Raw genomic sequence first — 22,317 nt, forward strand, 5'->3', positions numbered from 1 at the left:
TTTGCCAGCTGCTGCTATGGTGAGCCTATGCACATTCCAATGCTTTTGTGGAGGTGTGCATGCCTGTGTTGCTGACCATAACCTCCTTAACTGACACAGATATGCTTTCATCACTTAGTGCAATCACAGTGGCATCTGCTTTACTTACTGATTCAGTCAGTGACAGTTCAGCAAAAGCAGAAATAATTTCTCTAGCATTGGCCAAGCCACATAGCAATTGCAAAATTTGCAGGGAAGAGTTATCTGTAAACACTTCACCCATTACAATTTTGTGCAAGCATGATTCCAGTGGTAGAACATAATGCTGCAACAAGGCTTCTTCCAGTACAATGTAGCAGTGTTTCTAGAGCTTATGATTAATTTTCTCAACCACATGTAAATTCAACTGCAACACTATCAATGTAACTTTGCTCAAGTCGTCACTAATATTATGTTACTTTTGTGAGCCACAGCTTTGGTTTGGCAGGCCAGAATGCATAAAGTTTTATATTGCTGATTCTGGGTGAGCTTCTTATGAAGTGTTGAGTATTATTTATTAAAAGAAAAAAAGAAAGAAAGAAAGAAAAGAAATAGAGGACTGGCAGTTGCTGAAGACATAATCAACTGCAGAGGTAAAAGCTCCCCTTGTCTCACCATAGTGTTTGTATTGAATATGTCTCTTGGTCCTTCCTTTGTTCTGTAACACATGCTCTCAAAAACAGAATGCAGCATCACAAAAACCATTCAACTCAGGGTCACCACTATGGAGATATATTTTTATTTCCCCTATGTTAATGTGGAACATGGTGAATGATATTAAACACAACTTTATTGCACTAAAATATACACACTCACTATACAAATAATCGCCATGTGTTACAAGCCTTAAAGACCACAACAAGGACAGAGATAAAATATAACGTGGATGAGTCTGTTGTAATGTTCACATCTACACTGGTAATGACATGATGTACACTGGTGTCCAAAATTAAAGCAACAAACTCGTATTTCCCTGCTGTGTGCCTAATTCATGATACAATCATACAAATTGTCAACAGATGTCATTATGATCATGTTCTGCACAGAAGATGGCATTCTGATCAATGGACAATCATGCCAACAATGATGTCAAGGCACCTATCATGGGGGGGGGGGGGGGGGGGCATGTTTGCTGGGTAATACAACATCCACAATCACTATGACACAGTCACAGATGGTGCAGTATGGTACAGAGAAGATGCCTATAGATTCTCTGCTGTGGAGGTCTGGAAGCAGGAGAGTCGTAAACTGATGTGGCTCGATGGCTTAATGTGAATTGTTCTGTTGTTTCTCAGATTAGGCAACAGTTTAGAGAGACTTAAACTGTATGCCAGAGACCAGGACAGGACCAATATCAGAAAGAGTGGACCATTATTTGGCTGTAAGGGCACGGCAGTACTGCCTTAGTACTGCACTGCAACTAGCATCTGACTTAGCAGCATCTTCTGGACTTGTTGCATCGAGGCAAATGGTGTACAGAAGGCTTCAGCAGAGCAGCCTTTATTGCTGGAGACCTCTGTCTGTTTATCTCTGGAATGTCTCCACAGAAGGAAACATCTAGAGTGGAGCAATCAACATACCATCTGGATGATCAAACAGTGGGCCAATGTTCATTTCACAGATGAGTCCCAATTTGTTCTGGAGAGTGATTCATAACAGATTCACATCTCAAGGGCACATGGAACATGATTTTTAGACCCAAACATTGTGGAAAGAGACTGATATTCAGGAGGATCCTTAATGCTGTGAACAGGGATTATGTTGACCACTCAAACATCCATTCATGAATTTGTATGGGTGAGTCAGCAACATTTAACTGCTGTCAGGTACAGTGAGGAGAACTTGGGATCTCACATGCAACTGTTGAAAGATGTTGTGGGCCCAGACTTCGTATTGATGGACAATAAAGCTTAACCTAATAGAGCATGGACGGTTGAATTTTTTATTTTTATTTTATATATATATATATATATATATATATATATATATATATATATATATATATATATATATATAAAAAAAACAAAGATGAGGTGACTTACCGAACAAAAGCGCTGGCAGGTCGATAGACACACAAACAAACACAAACACACACACAAAATTCAAGCTTTCGCAACAAACTGTTGCCTCATCAGGAAAGAGGGAAGGAGAGGGGAAGACGAAAGGAAGTGGGTTTTAAGGGAGAGGGTAAGGAGTCATTCCAATCCCGGGAGCGGAAAGACTTACCTTAGGGGGAAAAAAGGACAGGTATACACTCGCACACACGCACATATCCATCCACACATACAGACACAAGCAGACATATTTAAAGACAAAGAGTTTGGGCAGAGATGTCAGTCGAGGCAGAAGTGTAGAGGCAAAGAAGTTGTTGAAAGACAGGTGAGGTATGAGTGGTGGCAACTTGAAATTAGCGGAGATTGAGGCCTGGCGGATGACGAGAAGAGAGGATATACTGAAGGGCAAGTTCCCATCTCCGGAGTTCGGATAGGTTGGTGTTGGTGGGAAGTATCCAGATAACCCGGACGGTGTAACACTGTGCCAAGATGTGCTGGCTGTGCACCAAGGCATGTTTAGCCACAGGGTGATCCTCATTACCAACAAACACTGTCTGCCTGTGTCCATTCATGCGAATGGACAGTTTGTTGCTGGTCATTCCCACATAGAATGCATCACAGTGTAGGCAGGTCAGTTGGTAAATCACGTGGGTGCTTTCACACGTGGCTCTGCCTCTGATCGTGTACACCTTCCGGGTTACAGGACTGGAGTAGGTGGTGGTGGGAGGGTGCATGGGACAGGTTTTGCATCGGGGGCGGTTACAAGGATAGGAGCCAGAGGGTAGGGAAGGTGGTTTGGGGATTTCATAGGGATGAACTAACAGGTTACGAAGGTTAGGTGGACGGCGGAAAGACACTCTTGGCGGAGTGGGGAGGATTTCATGAAGGATGGATCTCATTTCAGGGCAGGATTTGAGGAAGTCGTATCCCTGCTGGAGAGCCACATTCAGAGTCTGGTCCAGTCCCGGAAAGTATCCTGTCACAAGTGGGGCACTTTTGTGGTTCTTCTGTGGGGGATTCTGGGTTTGAGGGGACGAGGAAGTGGCTCTGGTTATTTGCTTCTGTACCAGGTCGGGAGGGTAGTTGCGGGATGCGAAAGCTGTTTTCAGGTTGTTGGTGTAATGATTCAGGGATTCCGGACTGGAGCAGATTCGTTTGCCACGAAGACCTAGGCTGTAGGGAAGGGACCGTTTGATGTGGAATGGGTGGCAGCTGTCATAATGGAGGTACTGTTGCTTGTTGGTGGGTTTGATGTGGACGGACGTGTGAAGTTGGCCATTGGACAGGTGGAGGTCAACGTCAAGGAAAGTGGCATGGGATTTGGAGTAGGACCAGGTGAAACTGATGGAACCAAAGGAGTTGAGGTTGGAGAGGAAGTTCTGGAGTTCTTCTTCACTGTGAGTCCAGATCATGAAGATGTCATCAATAAATCTGTACCAAACTTTGGGTTGGCAGACTTGGGTAACCAAGAAGGCTTCCTCTAAGCGACCCATGAATAGGTTGGCGTACGAGGGGGCCATCCTGGTGCCCATGGCTGTTCCCTTTAATTGTTGGTATGTCTGGCCCTCAAAAGTGAAGAAGTTGTGGGTCAGGATGAAGCTGGCTAAGGTGATGAGGAAAGAGGTTTTAGGTAGGGTGGCAGGTGATCGGCGTGAAAGGAAATGCTCCATCGCAGCGAGGCCCTGGACGTGCGGAATATTTGTGTATAAGGACGTGGCATCAATGGTTACAAGGATGGTTTCCGGGGGTAACAGATTGGGTAAGGATTCCAGGCGTTCAAGGAAGTGGTTGGTGTCCTTGATGAAGGATGGGAGACTGCATGTAATGGGTTGAAGGTGTTGATCTACGTAGGCAGAGATGCGTTCTGTGGGGGCTTGGTAACCAGCTACAATGGGGCGGCCGGGATGATTGGGTTTGTGGATTTTAGGAAGAAGGTAGAAGGTAGGGGTGCGGGGTGTCGGTGGGGTCAGGAGGTTGATGGAGTCAGGTGAAAGGTTTTGCAGGGGGCCTAAGGTTCTGAGGATTCCTTGAAGCTCCGCCTGGACATCGGGAATGGGGTTACCTTGGCAAACTTTGTATGTGGTGTTGTCTGAAAGCTGACGCAGTCCCTCAGCCACATACTCCCGATGATCAAGTACCACGGTCGTGGAACCCTTGTCCGCCGGAAGAATGACGATGGATCGGTCAGCCTTCAGATCACGGATAGCCTGGGCTTCAGCAGTGGTGATGTTGGGTGTAGGATTAAGGTTTTTTAAGAAGGATTGAGATGCAAGGCTGGAAGTCAGAAATTCCTGGAAGGTTGTTCAGAGCATCCTCCTACAGGCCAACCATAAATTAGAACAGCATGCCACCCTAAACCTCAAAAAACTATCCAATCTCCTGGTTTCCCACCTCCGGAAAGGCAACTCACTCACCCTTCACAACCTTTCCAGCAAACCTCAACCTCCTCTCATTGCACACAAACCCAGTCTCTCCCATCTACTCAATCTCCCACTTCCAGCTCCACTCCCTCCAAAACCACAAAATTCCGATCAACACAATCTGGAACCACAACACCCTAATTCAGTAGTTAACCTTTGCTCCAAACCTCTCTCCCAATCCGAAACCTCTGTCCTATCCAAAGGCCTCACCTTCAGCCCCACTCCCAGATTCAACCAAACAGCCCTCGTCAAAGATTTACTGTCCTACACCCGTACTCTCTGCTGGAAGTATCACTTTGCCACGAAGAAAAATGATCCTAATCCTACTCCTAATGATCCGACTCCTCAAGACACCATCCAAATTGAACCCTGCCTGGAACAGTTCCGTCCTCCGTCACAGCGGGACCCACCTCCTCTTCCTCAAAATCACCCTCTCCAAACCTTCCAGGAAATTCTGACTTCCAGCCTTGCATCTCAATCCTTCTTAAAAAACCTTAATCCTACACCCAACATCACCACTGCTGAAGCCCAGGCTATCCGTGATCTGAAGGCTGACCGATCCATCGTCATTCTTCCGGCGGACAAGGGTTCCACGACCGTGGTACTTGATCGTCGGGAGTATGTGGCTGAGGGACTGCGTCAGCTTTCAGACAACACCACATACAAAGTTTGCCAAGGTAACCCCATTCCCGATGTCCAGGCGGAGCTTCAAGGAATCCTCAGAACCTTAGGCCCCCTGCAAAACCTTTCACCTGACTCCATCAACCTCCTGACCCCACCGACACCCCGCACCCCTACCTTCTACCTTCTTCCTAAAATCCACAAACCCAATCATCCCGGCCGCCCCATTGTAGCTGGTTACCAAGCCCCCACAGAACGCATCTCTGCCTACGTAGATCAACACCTTCAACCCATTACATGCAGTCTCCCATCCTTCATCAAGGACACCAACCACTTCCTTGAACGCCTGGAATCCTTACCCAATCTGTTACCCCCGGAAACCATCCTTGTAACCATTGATGCCACGTCCTTATACACAAATATTCCGCACGTCCAGGGCCTCGCTGCGATGGAGCATTTCCTTTCACGCCGATCACCTGCCACCCTACCTAAAACCTCTTTCCTCATCACCTTAGCCAGCTTCATCCTGACCCACAACTTCTTCACTTTTGAGGGCCAGACATACCAACAATTAAAGGGAACAGCCATGGGCACCAGGATGGCCCCCTCGTACGCCAACCTATTCATGGGTCGCTTAGAGGAAGCCTTCTTGGTTACCCAAGTCTGCCAACCCAAAGTTTGGTACAGATTTATTGATGACATCTTCATGATCTGACTCACAGTGAAGAAGAACTCCAGAACTTCCTCTCCAACCTCAACTCCTTTGGTTCCATCAGTTTCACCTGGTCCTACTCCAAATCCCATGCCACTTTCCTTGACGTTGACCTCCACCTGTCCAATGGCCAACTTCACACGTCCGTCCACATCAAACCCACCAACAAGCAACAGTACCTCCATTATGACAGCTGCCACCCATTCCACATCAAACGGTCCCTTCCCTACAGCCTAGGTCTTCGTGGCAAACGAATCTGCTCCAGTCCGGAATCCCTGAATCATTACACCAACAACCTGAAAACAGCTTTCGCATCCCGCAACTACCCTCCCGACCTGGTACAGAAGCAAATAACCAGAGCCACTTCCTCGTCCCCTCAAACCCAGAATCCCCCACAGAAGAACCACAAAAGTGCCCCACTTGTGACAGGATACTTTCCGGGACTGGACCAGACTCTGAATGTGGCTCTCCAGCAGGGATACGACTTCCTCAAATCCTGCCCTGAAATGAGATCCATCCTTCATGAAATCCTCCCCACTCCGCCAAGAGTGTCTTTCCGCCGTCCACCTAACCTTCGTAACCTGTTAGTTCATCCCTATGAAATCCCCAAACCACCTTCCCTACCCTCTGGCTCCTATCCTTGTAACCGCCCCCGATGCAAAACCTGTCCCATGCACCCTCCCACCACCACCTACTCCAGTCCTGTAACCCGGAAGGTGTACACGATCAGAGGCAGAGCCACGTGTGAAAGCACCCACGTGATTTACCAACTGACCTGCCTACACTGTGATGCATTCTATGTGGGAATGACCAGCAACAAACTGTCCATTCGCATGAATGGACACAGGCAGACAGTGTTTGTTGGTAATGAGGATCACCCTGTGGCTAAACATGCCTTGGTGCACAGCCAGCACATCTTGGCACAGTGTTACACCGTCCGGGTTATCTGGATACTTCCCACCAACACCAACCTATCCGAACTCCGGAGATGGGAACTTGCCCTTCAGTATATCCTCTCTTCTCGTCATCCGCCAGGCCTCAATCTCCGCTAATTTCAAGTTGCCACCACTCATACCTCACCTGTCTTTCAACAACTTCTTTGCCTCTACACTTCTGCCTCGACTGACATCTCTGCCCAAACTCTTTGTCTTTAAATATGTCTGCTTGTGTCTGTATGTGTGGATGGATATGTGCGTGTGTGCGAGTGTATACCTGTCCTTTTTTCCCCCTAAGGTAAGTCTTTCCGCTCCCGGGATTGGAATGACTCCTTACCCTCTCCCTTAAAACCCACTTCCTTTCGTCTTCCCCTCTCCTTCCCTCTTTCCTGATGAGGCAACAGTTTGTTGCGAAAGCTTGAATTTTGTGTGTGTGTTTGTGTTTGTTTGTGTGTCTATCGACCTGCCAGCGCTTTTGTTCGGTAAGTCACCTCATCTTTGTTTTTATATATAATTTTTCCCACGTGGAATGTTTCCTTCCATTATATATATATATATATATATATATATATATATATATATATATATATATATATATATATATATATAAAACAAAGATGAGGTGACTTACCGAACAAAAGCGCTGGCAGGTCGATAGACACACAAACAAACACAAACATACACACAAAATTCATGCTTTCGCAACAAACTGTTGCCTCATCAGGAAAGAGGGAAGGAGAGGGAAAGACGAAAGGATGTGGGTTTTAAGGGAGAGGGTAAGGAGTCATTCCAATCCCGGGAGCGGAAAGACTTACCTTAGGGGGAAAAAAGGGACAGGTATATACTCGCACACACGCACATATCCATCCACACATACAGACACAAGCAGACATATTTCAGACATATATATATATATATATATATGAAAGATATTGCCCACACATGGTGAGGCCTGCTTGCTCTCATGATTTGAATCCCATAGAGCATGTCTGGGATGCACAAGGGAGACTCATCAGCAACCACAAGATACTTTCCAAGACTTGTAAGCAGCTCTGCAGGAAGAATGGGTGTTAATGCTCCAACATGAGATTGGTGACATCATTCACAACATGTCCCATCATTGTCAGGCCTTTATTTATTCTAGACGTGGTCACACTGCATACTGAGCACATTAACCAGCTGTCAGAATGTGTGTGCAGATCCGTTAAGTTGGAGAAAAGAAAGAACATTTTTGTACACCATCATGCATGTTGCATTTGATTAAGTTCTGTATTCTTTACATTGTTTCTACATTACTGTCATCTGTTTATACTGTTTTGTGGCAAAATAAAAGCAACCTTGCAAAATTTCTGCTAGTTGTTTAATTTTGGACACCAGTCTATATTGATGCAACCACACAACAAGTAAAATACTCCCAGCATGAAGTTAACAGAACTGTGGAATCACAAAATTAATCAAGTTATATCAATGTAAATTGATTTATATCATTACCAACAAGTATTGTTAAGGACTATATGTACTAGGAAATGAATGTAGGAACTTCAAGATATTTTAAGAGGCATCTACCAGATAAACATGTTGAACTCATTACAGGATGGACAATATATTGTTTCATTTAACAACATAATTATTGTCTGTTAAATATTATGTTCATTATTATTTATATTCTTTGTAACAGCTATGCTGACTTGTTGCACCTTCTAGAAACACAATAATACTGCAGATCCATAGAATATGTATTAAATTAAATAAATATTTCAAGCAAGAAATAATATTCAACCTCTACTAGCAGTTTTATTTGTTTCAGAAATCCTCTTCAAGAAACTTCATACAGTTACACATTCCCATGGAGGAGAGCAACACCCGATGACATATACAGCCGTGTTCTGACAGCTGGAAACACTGTAGGCACTACTAGAAACCTTGCCAAAACAGCTGCTTTCTGGAACAAGTTATTGCCTAAACTTGGCAGTATGGGTCAATCTCCACCTTCTGCTTATGATTCTGGACCACGATCGGGTTTGACAGGTATATACACCACAAATTAACATTTTACACATACAAATTTGAATTATAAATTCCCACAGTCTTTCAATTTGACTAATTTTCATCCCTTTACACATTTTTCAGAATATGTTTGCGTACACATTTATTAACTGTGTTGTTTGTTAGCATAAATATCAGTAGGCCTTTTAATAGTACAGATCTTCAGTTCTATGATTAATGATGTAAATTAAGCAATATCTTATCAGTGTTGAGCCATAGTGTTAAAATAAAGGATGTGTAAGAACATCAAGGTGCAGCATATGTGAGAGCAATGGCCATTAAAATTTCAGCACCATGAAGGCAACATGCAACAGATGTTGGCATCAAGTGTGCTATTGTTCACTGCTGAGGAGAATGACAGGAATGCAACATTGTGACATACTCTGCAGTAGAATGGTGCATGTCATTCTAAATACAGGGCTATTACAAATGATTGAAGCGATTTCATAAATTCACTGTAGCTCCATGCATTGACATATGGTCACGACACACTACAGATACATAGAAAAACTCATAAAGATTTGTTCGGCTGAAGCTGCACTTCAGGTTTCTGCCGCCAGAGCGCTTGAGAGCACAGTGAGACAAAATGGCGACAGGAGCCGAGAAAGCGTATGTCGTGCTTGAAATGCACTCACATCAGTCAGTCGTAACAGTGCAACGACACTTCAGGACGAAGTTCAACAAAGTTCCACCAACTGCTAACTCCATTCGGCGACGTTATGTGCAGTTTAAAGCTTCTGGGTGCCTCTGTAAGGGGAAATCAATGGGTCGGCCTACAGTGAGCGAAGAAACGGTTGAACGCGTGCGGGCAAGTTTCACGCGTAGCCCGCAGAAGTCGACGAATAAAGCAAGCAGGGAGCTAAACGTACCATAGCCGATGGTTTGGAAAATCTTACGGAAAAGGCTAAAGCAGAAGCCTTACCGTTTACAATTGCTACAAGCCCTGACACCCGATGACAAAGTCAAATGCTTTGAATTTTCGGCGTGGTTGCAACAGCTCATGGAAGAGGATGCGTTCAGTGCGAAACTTGTTTTCAGTGATGAAGCAACATTTTTTCTTAATGGTGAAGTGAACAGACACAATGTGCGAATCTGGGCAGTAGAGAATCCTCATGCATTCGTGCAGCAAATTTGCAATTCGCCAAAAGTTAACGTGTTTTGTGCAATCTCACGGTTTAAAGTTTACGGCCCCTTTTTCTTCTGCAAAAAAAATGTTACAGGACACGTGTATCTGGACATGCTGGAAAATTGGCTCATGCCACAACTGGAGATTGACAGCGCCAACTTCATCTTTCAACAGGATGGTGCTCCACCGCACTTCCATCATGATGTTTGGCATTTCTTAAACAGGAGATTGGAAAACCAATGGATCGGTCGTGGTGGAAATCATGATCAGCAATTCATGTCATGGCCTCCATGCGATTTCTTTCTGTGGGGTTATGTGAAAGATTCAGTGTTTAAACCTCCTCTACCAAGAAACGTGCCAGAACTGCGAGCTCACATCAACGATGCTTTCGAACTCATTGATGGGGACATGCTGCGCCGAGTGTGGGAAGAACTTGATCATCGGCTTGATGTCTCCCGAATCACTAAAGGGGCACATATCGAACATTTGTGAATGCCTAAAAAAACTTTTTGAGTTTTTGTATGTGTGTGCAAAGTATTGTGAAAATATCTGAAATAATAAAGTTATTGTAGAGCTGTGAAATCGCTTCAATCGTTTGTAATAACCCTGTACGTGTGATAGATATGCCTACTGGGAGCAGGAAACATGCCTATAGTAAAGACAACACACTGGTGAGACAATAATACTTTATTTTGTATTGTACATCATACAATACATCCACAGAGTCACAAGTTCTAAAATGAACACAGGTATCCTATTCCACTGTATGAGTTCAGAGATATCACCAAAGCTAATATCCCAGAGTGGCACCCCCACCCCCACCCCCACCCCACTCCCATAGTGCGGAGCACTGGGAGGAGCAGTGGATGCCTGGTATCACTGAATGAGATTGCACAGCACAAGTGCAACTGACCAACTGTGTTGTGGCTGGCTGAAGAGCAGAACACGGCATCCACAGGACATGGCGTCTGCTATCAGGTCATTGTCTACAAATATTGCAATGATATCATCAAGATCAAAGGCTTGTATGTTAAGTGTGAAGCTGATTGGCCACTTGGGGTCCAGGTTGGTCTTCTGCATGTCCATTTTACAACTTTGTTCGGACCTGAGTTGGATGTCTGCAAAGCTGGCCAAATCATATTGCACTATAGCGTTAAAAATTCGCGTTACGTAGCGCCCTGTGCACAAAAACTTTCAGAGTGAAGTATGTGGGATCAGTGGAGGCACCTGAATGTTGTTGATGTGCCTCTTCCCCCACTGGAATAGTGCCAATAGAACTGCTCGTTCAATGGCTCGGTTAGTAAAATAAATTCTTCCAGAAGGATGAGAGACTCTCCGTGTAAGATTTATGCCAATGATCTGTGCAGATCTTGCAAATAGTCCTCATGGTTTTGTGGCCTGATGACATTGTGCAAATTCCACAACACTTGCTCGGAGCAACTGTATGACATCTTCAGGTGGTTGAACCGTGCTGGTGCTAGGTCATGGCAGTCATACCTAACCACCAGCAAGGTTCAGCCACCTGAAGGTGTTGGACAGTTGCTCCGAGGAAATATTGTAGGATTTGCACAATGTCATCCAGTGGCAAACCTGTGAAAATTGTTTACAACATACCTGGTGGGGAAGCTTCTTTCAATGCCATACAAAAACCTAGTAGGTATCCTTGGCAAAGCTTCCATCTACAGCCCTCCATGGCATATGAGTTTGACTTGGAGGGTTCTAAGCTATCTCTCAACAAGTTCATTACTCTGGGGGTGAAACACTGTCATACGACTGTGCATAATGCAACAGAGACTGCAGAGCATGTAGAATAGCATGGACTCGAATTGTCTTCCTTGATCAGTCTGTAGCTGAATCTAGCAGTCCAAGTACAGATAAATTCACTAGCTGTTGACTCTACTGTAATGTCTTTCGTTGAGACTGCTTCTAGTCAACAAGAAAGTACATCAGAAATTAATAGTAAGTATTTATACCCTTCTGAATCCAGAAGGAGGCCTATGAGCCCTAAATGCATGTGTCAGAATCATGCTCATGGTATATCAAAGTGACGTAGTTGAGGCTGTGTATGACAAGCAGCTTTGCTGTGCTGACATACCAGGCAAGCTGGTGACCAGGTGGAACAGTCACATTTAATGTTGGGCCATATGAAGCATTAAGTTATGAGCTGTACTGTTGGCTCAACACCACAGTGCACCAGATAGTGCAATTGTTTGAAAATTGTGTGGCATATGGATGTGGCAACTAATGGCCAAATTCTGCTCAGAGACATCACATAGTATCTGTCTGTTGGTCCCAGGGCTGTCCACCATTCTATGTGAAGGTTGGTGGAACTGATTTTCAGTAAACCTGTGATGGTCACATCCTGGTTCTGTTCTTCTGTTAATAGGTCATACTCCAGTTGTAGAGAAATGACATTGACCTATGAAAGGTAATCTGCAGCTATGTTGTCAACACCATGTAGATGGCAGATGTCCACTGTATACTGTGGTATAAGATTGAGATGATGGAAGCAAAGAGGGCTAATGTCTTTTGAGGGGTGCTGTATAGCATCTGTAACTGGCTCGAGATACATATAGATGACAACATATCTTTCTTCAATATTTCCTCTAAAATGTTTAACTACATCATAAACAGCATGTAATTCATGAATGCAGACAATTTCAACTGCAAGGCTGTGATTTTTTGGAGAAGAAGCGTAGCGTTTGTGCTTTGCCAACCACAACTTATTGCAAGAACACTCTAGTGGCTGAATCAATAGTGTTTCTAATAACAGTGAGGTATGCGTCAGATGTCTTGTGTGTCAGAGTCATTGCTTTTTAGCCAGACCATCTCTGGATAGTCTGAGTGCTTCTCACATTTTGACAGTCCACTCTGTTTTTCTTTGAGCTTTGTATTCAGTCTGGTGAGAGAGTGATGAGAGTGACTTGTATTGCTGCCACATTTGGCAGTAGATACCGATAGAAATTTATGATGCCTAGAAAGCAGGCTAGTTCATAGTAATTCTGCAGAAGTGGTAACTGCATAATGAGACCCATTCATTCTGAAGTGGGTTTGATTCTACATCTACATCTACCTCTACATCTGTACTTCACAAACCACCATTAGATGCATGGCAGAGGGCATGGCCCATTGTACCAGTTATTAGGGCTTCTTGCTGTTCCATTCACATATGGAGCATGGGAAGAACAATTGTCTGAATGCCTCTGTGCATGCAGTAATTATACTAATCTTATCCTCACAATCCCTATGTGAGTGATAGGTAGGGGATTGTTGTACATCTCTAGAGTAATCATTTAAAGCTGGTTATGGAAACTTTGTTAATAGGCTTTCTTTGTATAGTTTACATCTGTCTTCAAGAGTCGGCCCTTTCAGTTCCTTCAGTATCTCTGTGACACTCTCCCAAGATTAAACAAACCTGTGACCATTTGTGCTGCCATCCTCTGCATACATTCAGTATTTGCTGTATTTGCTTTAAGTCCTGTCTGGTATGGGTCTCACATACTTGAGCAATATTCTATAGAACTGGTCACACAAGTGACTTGTAAGCAGTCTCCTTTGTGGACTGGTTGCACTTCCTCCCCAGTCTATGCTTGCTCTACCCATGACTGAATAAATGTGATCATTCCATTTCATATCCCTACAGATCGTTACACCCAGATATTTGTATGAGTTGGCCAATTCCAAAAGTGACTAATTGATATTATAGTCATAGTATACTTTGTTTTTTCATTTTGTGAAGAGCAAAATTTTATATTTCTGAACATTTAGAACAAGTAGCCACACCAAGTTGAAATCTTATCAAGATCTGACTGTATATTTATGCAGCTTTTTTCTGACTACTTCATTACAGATAACTGCACTATTTACAAAAAGCCTGATTTTACTATTAATATTGTTGGCAAGGTCTTTAATATATATCATAAACAGCAAGGGTCCCAACACACTTTCTTGGGGCACACCTGATGTTATGTCTACATGTGACGATGACTCTCCATCTGAGATAATATGCTTTGTCCTCCCTTCTAAAATGTCCTCAATCCAGTCACAAATTTCACTTGATACCCCATGAGATCATACTTTTGACAATAAGTGTAGGTGTGGTACTGAGTTGAATGCTTTTCAGAAATCGAAACACTGCTTCTACCTAGTAGCCTTGATCCAAAGTGTTCAGTATGTCACGTCAGATAAATTTTCTGTAGCATTTAGTATGCGTCGAAGGAAGGTTGCTTCCATTTTTTGCAATTGTATTTTATCCTTTTTTATGAACACACTTGCATCCTGAAGGGCATGACAATTAGTCAGAGATGCCATTTTTGTTCATGCAGAATGACAGAAAATATCAGGATATCATCCAGGTAAGCATAACAAAAGTCCAATTTGAACAGGATTCTGTCGATGAACCAGTGCCAAGTTCGAGTTCCATTCTTCAGACAATAAGGTCTGAAAAGAAACTTAAAAAGTCCAAATGGTGTCATTATTGCTGTCTTAAGAGACATTATCTTGGCTCATGGATACTTGGAGGTAAGCTTTCCTGCAATTGATGATGATGAAAATAGCTGCACTAGAGAGAGAATGCGTAAAATCTTGAATATTCAGGATGGGATAACAATCGTGTATGGTTCAAGCATTGAGAGCTCTGTAATAACTGAGAGTCTCGCAGAACCATTCTTTTTCAGTAAAAATGTGATTGGTGAAGGCCACTGGCTATCTGAAGGGCACACTATCCCTGTTTGTAATATTTCGTCAACCACTGCTTTTGCAGCCCATAATGGTGCCAATTATAGTGCTCTTTCTCAGACCAGTGGACTGGGGGTCATGAGGATTCAGTACACTCTACCAACTCAGATGGCACATTGCTTAATTTTCACTCATGAGTGATCGGTTAGGGTACGTAACACTCTCTTGATGTGCTGAGAGAGGCAGAGTGCACCACACTGACCTGTGTTTGGTGTGGTGTGTTTGGCATCATTGATGGTGTGTCTGTGGATCACAGTGGCAATGACGTATGCCTGACCAAAGTGGGTGTGGTGGAGGTAGTGCCAAATGATAATTCACTCTGAGAGTTGTTAGAGTATGTATCACTGTGGTGCTGATGCCCAATGGGGCATGAGTTAGTTTCTGGTAGACAAGGAGGCATCAGTACAAAAGCACTGGGTAAGTCATTTGGGTATCATAGTTTAGTAGTACTGCGTTTCTTAAATCTGGTAAGAGGTGAAAGTACTGTAGGAAGTCAATTTCTACCATTGGTCCACTCAGTTCCGTAATGAAGAAGGTCCAAGAGAACTTTTGTTCTGGGCATAGTTCCAAGGTACAGTTAGTGGTTTCATGCACAGCAATATGCAATTCATTTGTGGTGCAGAACTGTAGGGATGTTGTGCTGATTAGTATTGCAGCTGTGTCCTTCTGTATATTACTAATATCTGACCTTATATGAATGAGGAAGTACTTAGAGGTGCTTCGATCAATTATGTAAAGCCTTCCATCTAATGGTAGGAGCGGCATAGAGAATGTATGACCTGTGCACTATGGGCGTTGGCAGGTTGACGTGCTGGGGCAAGCCATTGCACCTACTGTGGGCCATGTGTTGAAGCTGCAAGGAGGGCAAAAAATCCATACGGTGTTGCCAACTGAGCATGGTGTATTAAATCATCACACCTTTACAACATAATACTATTTCCTGACCAATATCAGTCAAAATCTTTATTTTTCTTATGCAAAAAAAGAAAAGAAAACAAAAAAAGGAGAAGAAGAAAGATAGGGAAGAACAAAAAGGATTTGCATTCTGAGAGTTCAATACAGACTTAATCATGTATATGGTTAGTTCATGTATGGGTTTTAATGTGCGAGTTTGGGGGTATAAAAATATTTGACTCATATGGTTGTACCTTTTGATTGCACTACTTGTAAGCTTAAATGTTTTACACTGCCAAAGAACCATAGACCTTAGTATTCGACATAAATTTCAACTTGATACCTCTAACCATTCCTGAGAAAAAGGAGTCTTAATAGACAGACATACAGATGGATAAGAAATGGCAAAAAAATAGTATGTTATACAATTACAAATTGCCAATTTCCTGATTTCTGCTTTATTTGTATTGTAATGTCTTAGTTCTTGCCAAATTTCATAATTCTGGGCCAATGGCAAGCACCCTGTAGATTTTGACAAGTGAGTTTGCAAATATGTAACTCAAATGACCATATCTTTTGAGAGACTGACTTATAAGCTTACATATTTTATACTACCAAAGGGACCATAGATCTTAGTACTTGACATAAATTCCAACTTAATATCTATACCATCTTGTTAGAAAAAGGAGTCATAACAGATTGACAAACATGACAATAAAGTGAACCTCTAAGGGTTTCATTTTTACCTATTGCAGTATGCAACCCTAAAAATGGGCAAGAAAACCATATTCAAATGTACAGGTGATATGAAATGTGCAAGAAAGCTACATACTCCTTCATAATTGAGAGAAACAGACAGCAGAAAGCCTCCACTGACAAATTTTGAGTGAATAAGATGCAACATATATGGTGACAAAGGAAAAGTATTTTAACACGTTCGCTGCCATCGGCGCACCAGCGCGCCCGTCTGATACTGGTGAACATGCCGTGGACGCACCTGCCCGGCGAGAGACTCAGCTGTTGCGAGGCACCACGGTTTAGTCGGCACAGCCATTCAGTGTGGTTTATTGTGCAGGCACTCTAAAAACGTATTGTTTTCAATTTTTACGGGTGCAGCTCACGTTTTTCCCTACAGTTTTTCTCTGTTGTGGGACTGAAAATGGAAAACAATCGTGGCATGGCGGGCCCTTCAGAACCTAAGAAATGTAAAATATGTGACACAATAAACGTACAAAAACTAACGGATGTGGAGTTATTACGAATATTAGAAGAAAGCGATTCGGAAACAGAATTGGCCAGTGGGGAGGACGGGTGGGAATCCAGTGAAGAGTCTGACGGAGCCGAGTTTGCTTTAGATGAGACTGTAGAAATGGCTGTGAATCCAAGTGACAGGGAAAGGGCAGAAGGAGTGGTAACGAGGTAATGCAGCTGATACAAGTGTTCCATGGGAATGCAAGCCAGTTGGAATGGTAAATTGCCCATTTATAAAAAATGAGGGACTGCTAATTCAACTAAATGGAAACACTCGCTTAGATTATTTTCATCTTTTGCTGACGGACAAATTTCTATTGAAAGTTGTAGAAGGAACAAATCATAACACAACTGAATTATTCCTTCCTGTGGGGACCAAAGAACTATCATGAATAAATTGTTGGAAAGTTGTGACGGTTGGCGAATTGTTAGTGTTCTTGGGAGTTTTCCTGCACATGGGCAATGTAAAGATGAGGAAGCTGCAGGACTATTGGAAAAAGGACCCTTTATTTCATGTGAAAGGAATTGCCAGTAATATTCCATGAAATTGTTTTCTTCTAATACTTATTTGTTTGAGTGTAATTGGTAGAGTTCTTGATCGTATCTTTTCTGAGATTTGACATACACTGTATTTCAGAAGTTTCTTCAAGAATTTGTGTTTGTTTTTGAATGCTGTTTCTACTATATTTTTGTTCAACAAATATGTCGTTTGTCAGTAGGATGTTTCGTTTTATTTTTGAATATAAAATAAAAATGTAGTACTCTAAACTGCCACAATTTTCAGGAAAGATAAACGAAACCCACTAGTGTGTCCATGGCCACCCTCTACAGAATGCGGCCTGATATGCCACTGGCGCCTTAGTGCACCCCAAAAAAAAAAATTGAGTCACGAGAGTAAATTTTATCTTTTACTTATAAAATAAATAAATTTTATATTACTTTTAGCAATACAGTTTGGGATTCTATTAAAAAAATAATTGGTTACGTGGCAACACAAGACCAATTACAGTGGCAGCGAACGTGTGAATAGATGCATACACAGTTATTATTATGAGTATAAAACATACAAATCAATCAATGTGAGTATTTATTGCCGTTTTACACATGTTACTGTAAAATTAAGATAGTTGGTAAATCCTAGAATTAACCAGTGAATCCTAAGATTTACCATCACGGTGTGGTAAAAGTCCAAAATTTCTCATTATATGCAGAGATTTCGAACTTTTATCAAGAGACATTCGTAAATGTTAGGATTTACCAATGCAAGCTGGTAAAAGCTGGATCAAAGACTCCTGCCTCCGTCATGCAGACTCAGACAAGTTTCATTGTTGCCAATTTTGTGTTCAGGTAAGTTTCTTTGTTGGCAATTACAAGCTCTCAGTCTGCTCACCGTTGCATAGTTTCAGTCAGTGTTGAGCATCGTACATATGGTCATCTTTGCGACTCATTTTAGTGCTCTTTCTTCTGCAGCTTTGCAACAGAATGAGTGATTTTATGCATAAATGATTTTACGAACTTTTAAGTGAATCAGTGAATAAGAAGAAGGACAACAACTTTCATGCAGCTGCTGAGCAATATAATATTCTACTAAGTGAAGTGAGAAATGCAAAAATCATTTCCAATAAAAAAAGAGGTGAAGAGAAACTTGTAGCACTGATGTCTGCCGGAAAAGAAAAAAATCATTACTACATTCGTTTTGATGAACTGTTAAATATACTACATGAGACTCACATTGCTATAGGCCACGGCAGCCCAACACGGATGATTGTGGAACTGAACCATAAGTACAAGAATGTGACTGTTGTATCAATCGCTACTTATTTAAGATTATGTGAACCATGTCAGAAAAAGCAATAAACATTTGAAAGAGGCATTGTGGTGAAATCTATCATACAAAAGTGCAATGAATTCACAATACCAAATTGACTTAAACCCAGACAATAAGTCTAAGTTCATACTTTTATATGATCATTTGATAAAATTTGTTATCCTCCACACACTAACTTCAAAAGAGGCTGATGAAGTAGCATATCATCTTGTGGACATTTTTACCACCTTTGGTGCCCCAAGTATACTTCATTCTGATAATGGTAGAGAGTTTTGTAACCGAGTCATACAAAGTTTATGTGAGTTGTGGAACGATATAAAGACAGTCCACAGGAAGCCAAGGCACAGTCAGTCTCAGGGATCAGTTGAAACAGCAAATCAAGATATTGAAAATATGTTACCAACTTGGAAAGAAACAAATAAAACTTCAAAATGGCCTGAAGGGCTGAGGTTTGTGCAAGCAATGAAAAACTGGGCTTATCATGAAGGGACCAGATGTTCACCATATGAAGCCATGTTTGGGGTTACAATGAAAATGGGCATTGCGACCTCAGTTGTTCCACATGATTTAATAAAAAATATAAACACTGAAGAAGACTCGGAAACAATGTTAAACATCACTTCCACTGACTCACAGGAATTTGAAAATGATGGCCAAGAAATTGATGCCAATGAACCAAGAACTGTAACAGAAGGAACGGAGGTAGAAAGTGCAGTTGCTGCAGGTGAGGAAGCACCAGAGAGATAAGATTTGTCGATAGTTAACAACAAGACCCCAGCACCAGCTATTAGTTATGACGAGATTCTGACAACTTCCAACAGTGTTAATAAAGTGAAACAGATCCAAGAAGCTGTCAAAGAAGGTCTTCAATTGCAGGCAAAGAAAATGAAAGCAGCCTCATGTAACAAAATTCCAAAACCTTCAGTTGGACAGAAGGTGAGAATTAAAGTATCAGATGTAGACAGGGCAAAAATTGATGTAAATCTATAATAGCAGTAGTGAAAAATATTCAGGATGATCAATTTTATCAACTTGGTACCAAAGCTGGTAAACAGAAGTCATTGTATACTAGGAATCAAGGAATATTTTATCAGCATTGAAGAAGTACCAAGAGAAGAAATTAGTCTATGGCAAATGGTTGCAAAACAATCTTTTATTGGACGACGACGGCTTCAAAAAGTGCAATTGCTTAAAAAATTGTTCAACTAAAAAATGCTTCAGTAAATCATCTTCCATACTATGTAAATGAAATGCCAGAGTAGTCAGCCCTGTTGTAACAAAAATTAACGTTCACAAGGTAACACTTTTTACAACATTTTTTACTAATATGGAATACTGCTCATTACAATCACATTGGAATGCAAGAATGTTTAAAATACATAAATTCACAATAAATACAAACTATTTCAATAAATTGCTAAGCTGTTTCCTCATGTAACAAAATTCCAAAACCTTCAGTTGGACAGAAGGTGAGAATTAAAGTATCAGATGTAGACAGGGCAAAAATTGATGTAAATCTATAATAGCAGTAGTGAAAAATATTCAGGATGATCAATTTTATCAACTTGGTACCAAAGCTGGTAAACAGAAGTCATTGTATACTAGGAATCAAGGAATATTTTATCAACATTGAAGAAGTACCAAGAGAAGAAATTAGTCTATGGCAAATGGTTGCAAAACAATCTTTTATTGGACGACGACGGCTTCAAAAAGTGCAATTGCTTAAAAAATTGTTCAACTAAAAAATGCTTCAGTAAATCATCTTCCATACTATGTAAATGAAATGCCAGAGTAGTCAGCCCTGTTGTAACAAAAATTAACGTTCACAAGGTAACACTTTTTACAACATTTTTTACTAATATGGAATACTGCTCATTACAATCACATTGGAATGCAAGAATGTTTAAAATACATAAATTCACAATAAATACAAACTATTTCAATAAATTGCTAAGCTGTTTCCTTTTGTTTTTTTTTCTTTTTTTTCCCAAATGGATATGGTTTTACCAGTTGGTATGGGTACATTGTAAGATTTACCAATGTCTATTGGTAAAAGTTCGAAATCTATAAATATAATTAGAAATTTCAGACTTTTAACACACTGTGATAAGTCTTAAGTTTCAACAGTTAATCCTTGGATTTACCAATCATCTTACTATTACAGTAACATATATACTAATTGAATGCGAACAACAATACACAACGTAGCAAGGCTGACAATGAAGTATACTAGTCGGGCAATGTTTTTTGGATATCTGATATTGCATTCCACATGTAGGTTGCTGTGGGGATAGAAAGGAGTACGAGGAAGCACTGCTTTCTCCACACCTTACTTCATCCCTTGCAAACTTTCTTATGAGCTGCCTGCAGTACATGCTAGGATTCACATATATTTAGCACACCATCTAAACCACCGAACTATGTAGGAGTAATACTATCTACAGTCTGCATATAGAGGAAGACAGACAGTAATTTCTACCAGCATACATACATATTTGACAGCTGTAGCAACATACCCTAGCAAGACAATTAATATTAGTCAGGATTTGATAACTGTGAAGTGAATATGGAATCAATGGGTTCAGAAGGACCATACTCCAAGTCATGTAAGACCTGAGAGGACAGACATATAGTTCACTGGACCATGCAGAATTGTACACACGTGTCACATACCTTGAGTCAGAGAATGGGCTCAGTTGCAGCAACTCAAGTATCCACCTGGACAACGGGATGGCATGTAGAACAGTGCAGACTGTTAGTACAGTGACCATTGTTGCTTCTTCCCTTGATGTGGCAGCAGAAAGAGGAGCACTAAAAGTGGCACACACAATGACAACACTGAGCACGGGAGGAGTAGCACCACATCATCTTTATCACAATGTATGTATCTGTATGTGAGAAAAGAATGATGCCAGATTGCATTCACCAATGTTGTAAAGGCCCAGCATCTAGTATGATGGATGGGGTGCCATTCAGTACACAACATGATCACCTCTGATTCTTATAGCTGGAATTTGAACACCAGTTGTCACACTCCAAATGGTTGACCAATATCAGTTCAGCTCAGTGCCCAGACTAATAGGAACCATTGTTGTTGCCAGATGCGACAGCTCTGCTTATTAAATTGTGCTTCCTGTACAACCCCAAAGCACCTAGAAATATAGTCAAGTATTTTTTCTACTATATTGTATTTGTACAGAAAGTAAAATTTTAAATTCTTATTCCTTCCGGTGTCGCAGTTTTAATGTCCGGCAATGTATAAATACCTATGTTTTTCATTTACCCCATCTTCTTTGCTTCTGTATGTCCCCTGAACACAGTTACATCAAACTCTTGCTAATCCTGCCCTCAGGGGTGCAGCCTCTCAGTAATTCACCCCCACATCTGGCCTCCAGTCACCACTTGGGCAGCAATGACATGCACAACAATGAATTACCATGTACAACAATGTTTTTACTTAATTATGATGTTTAACAATGCCACAGAGATTTCAAATTGCAGTTTTCTTCACATATCAGTATCAGGGGTACTCAAAGGAAACATGTCACGTTAGACCTCAAGCGGAAACTCTTAAACTTAAGATAAGTTGAAACGAGGTTCTTCCCAGAAAATCATTACTGCTGAGTACAATTTTGGATGAGCAACTAATTATCACATCAAAAAGAAGACATTATT

The 22,317-nt window shown here is 41.6% G+C and overlaps 1 protein-coding gene across 1 annotated transcript in view; it reads left to right on the forward strand.

Moving 5' to 3' along the window:
- The window catches only part of LOC126472828 (carboxylesterase 4A-like), a 360,882-nt gene that overhangs the window by 333,079 nt on the left and 5,486 nt on the right, over positions 1-22,317 (forward strand). The window contains exon 12 of the mRNA XM_050099963.1: positions 8,568-8,788. Within this exon, the coding sequence (XP_049955920.1) occupies positions 8,568-8,788 (221 nt within the window). The remainder of the gene's footprint in view (positions 1-8,567; positions 8,789-22,317) is intronic.

Source organism: Schistocerca serialis, chromosome 1, assembly GCF_023864345.2.
Source record: "Schistocerca serialis cubense isolate TAMUIC-IGC-003099 chromosome 1, iqSchSeri2.2, whole genome shotgun sequence".
Classification (NCBI taxonomy): Eukaryota; Metazoa; Arthropoda; class Insecta; order Orthoptera; family Acrididae; genus Schistocerca; species Schistocerca serialis.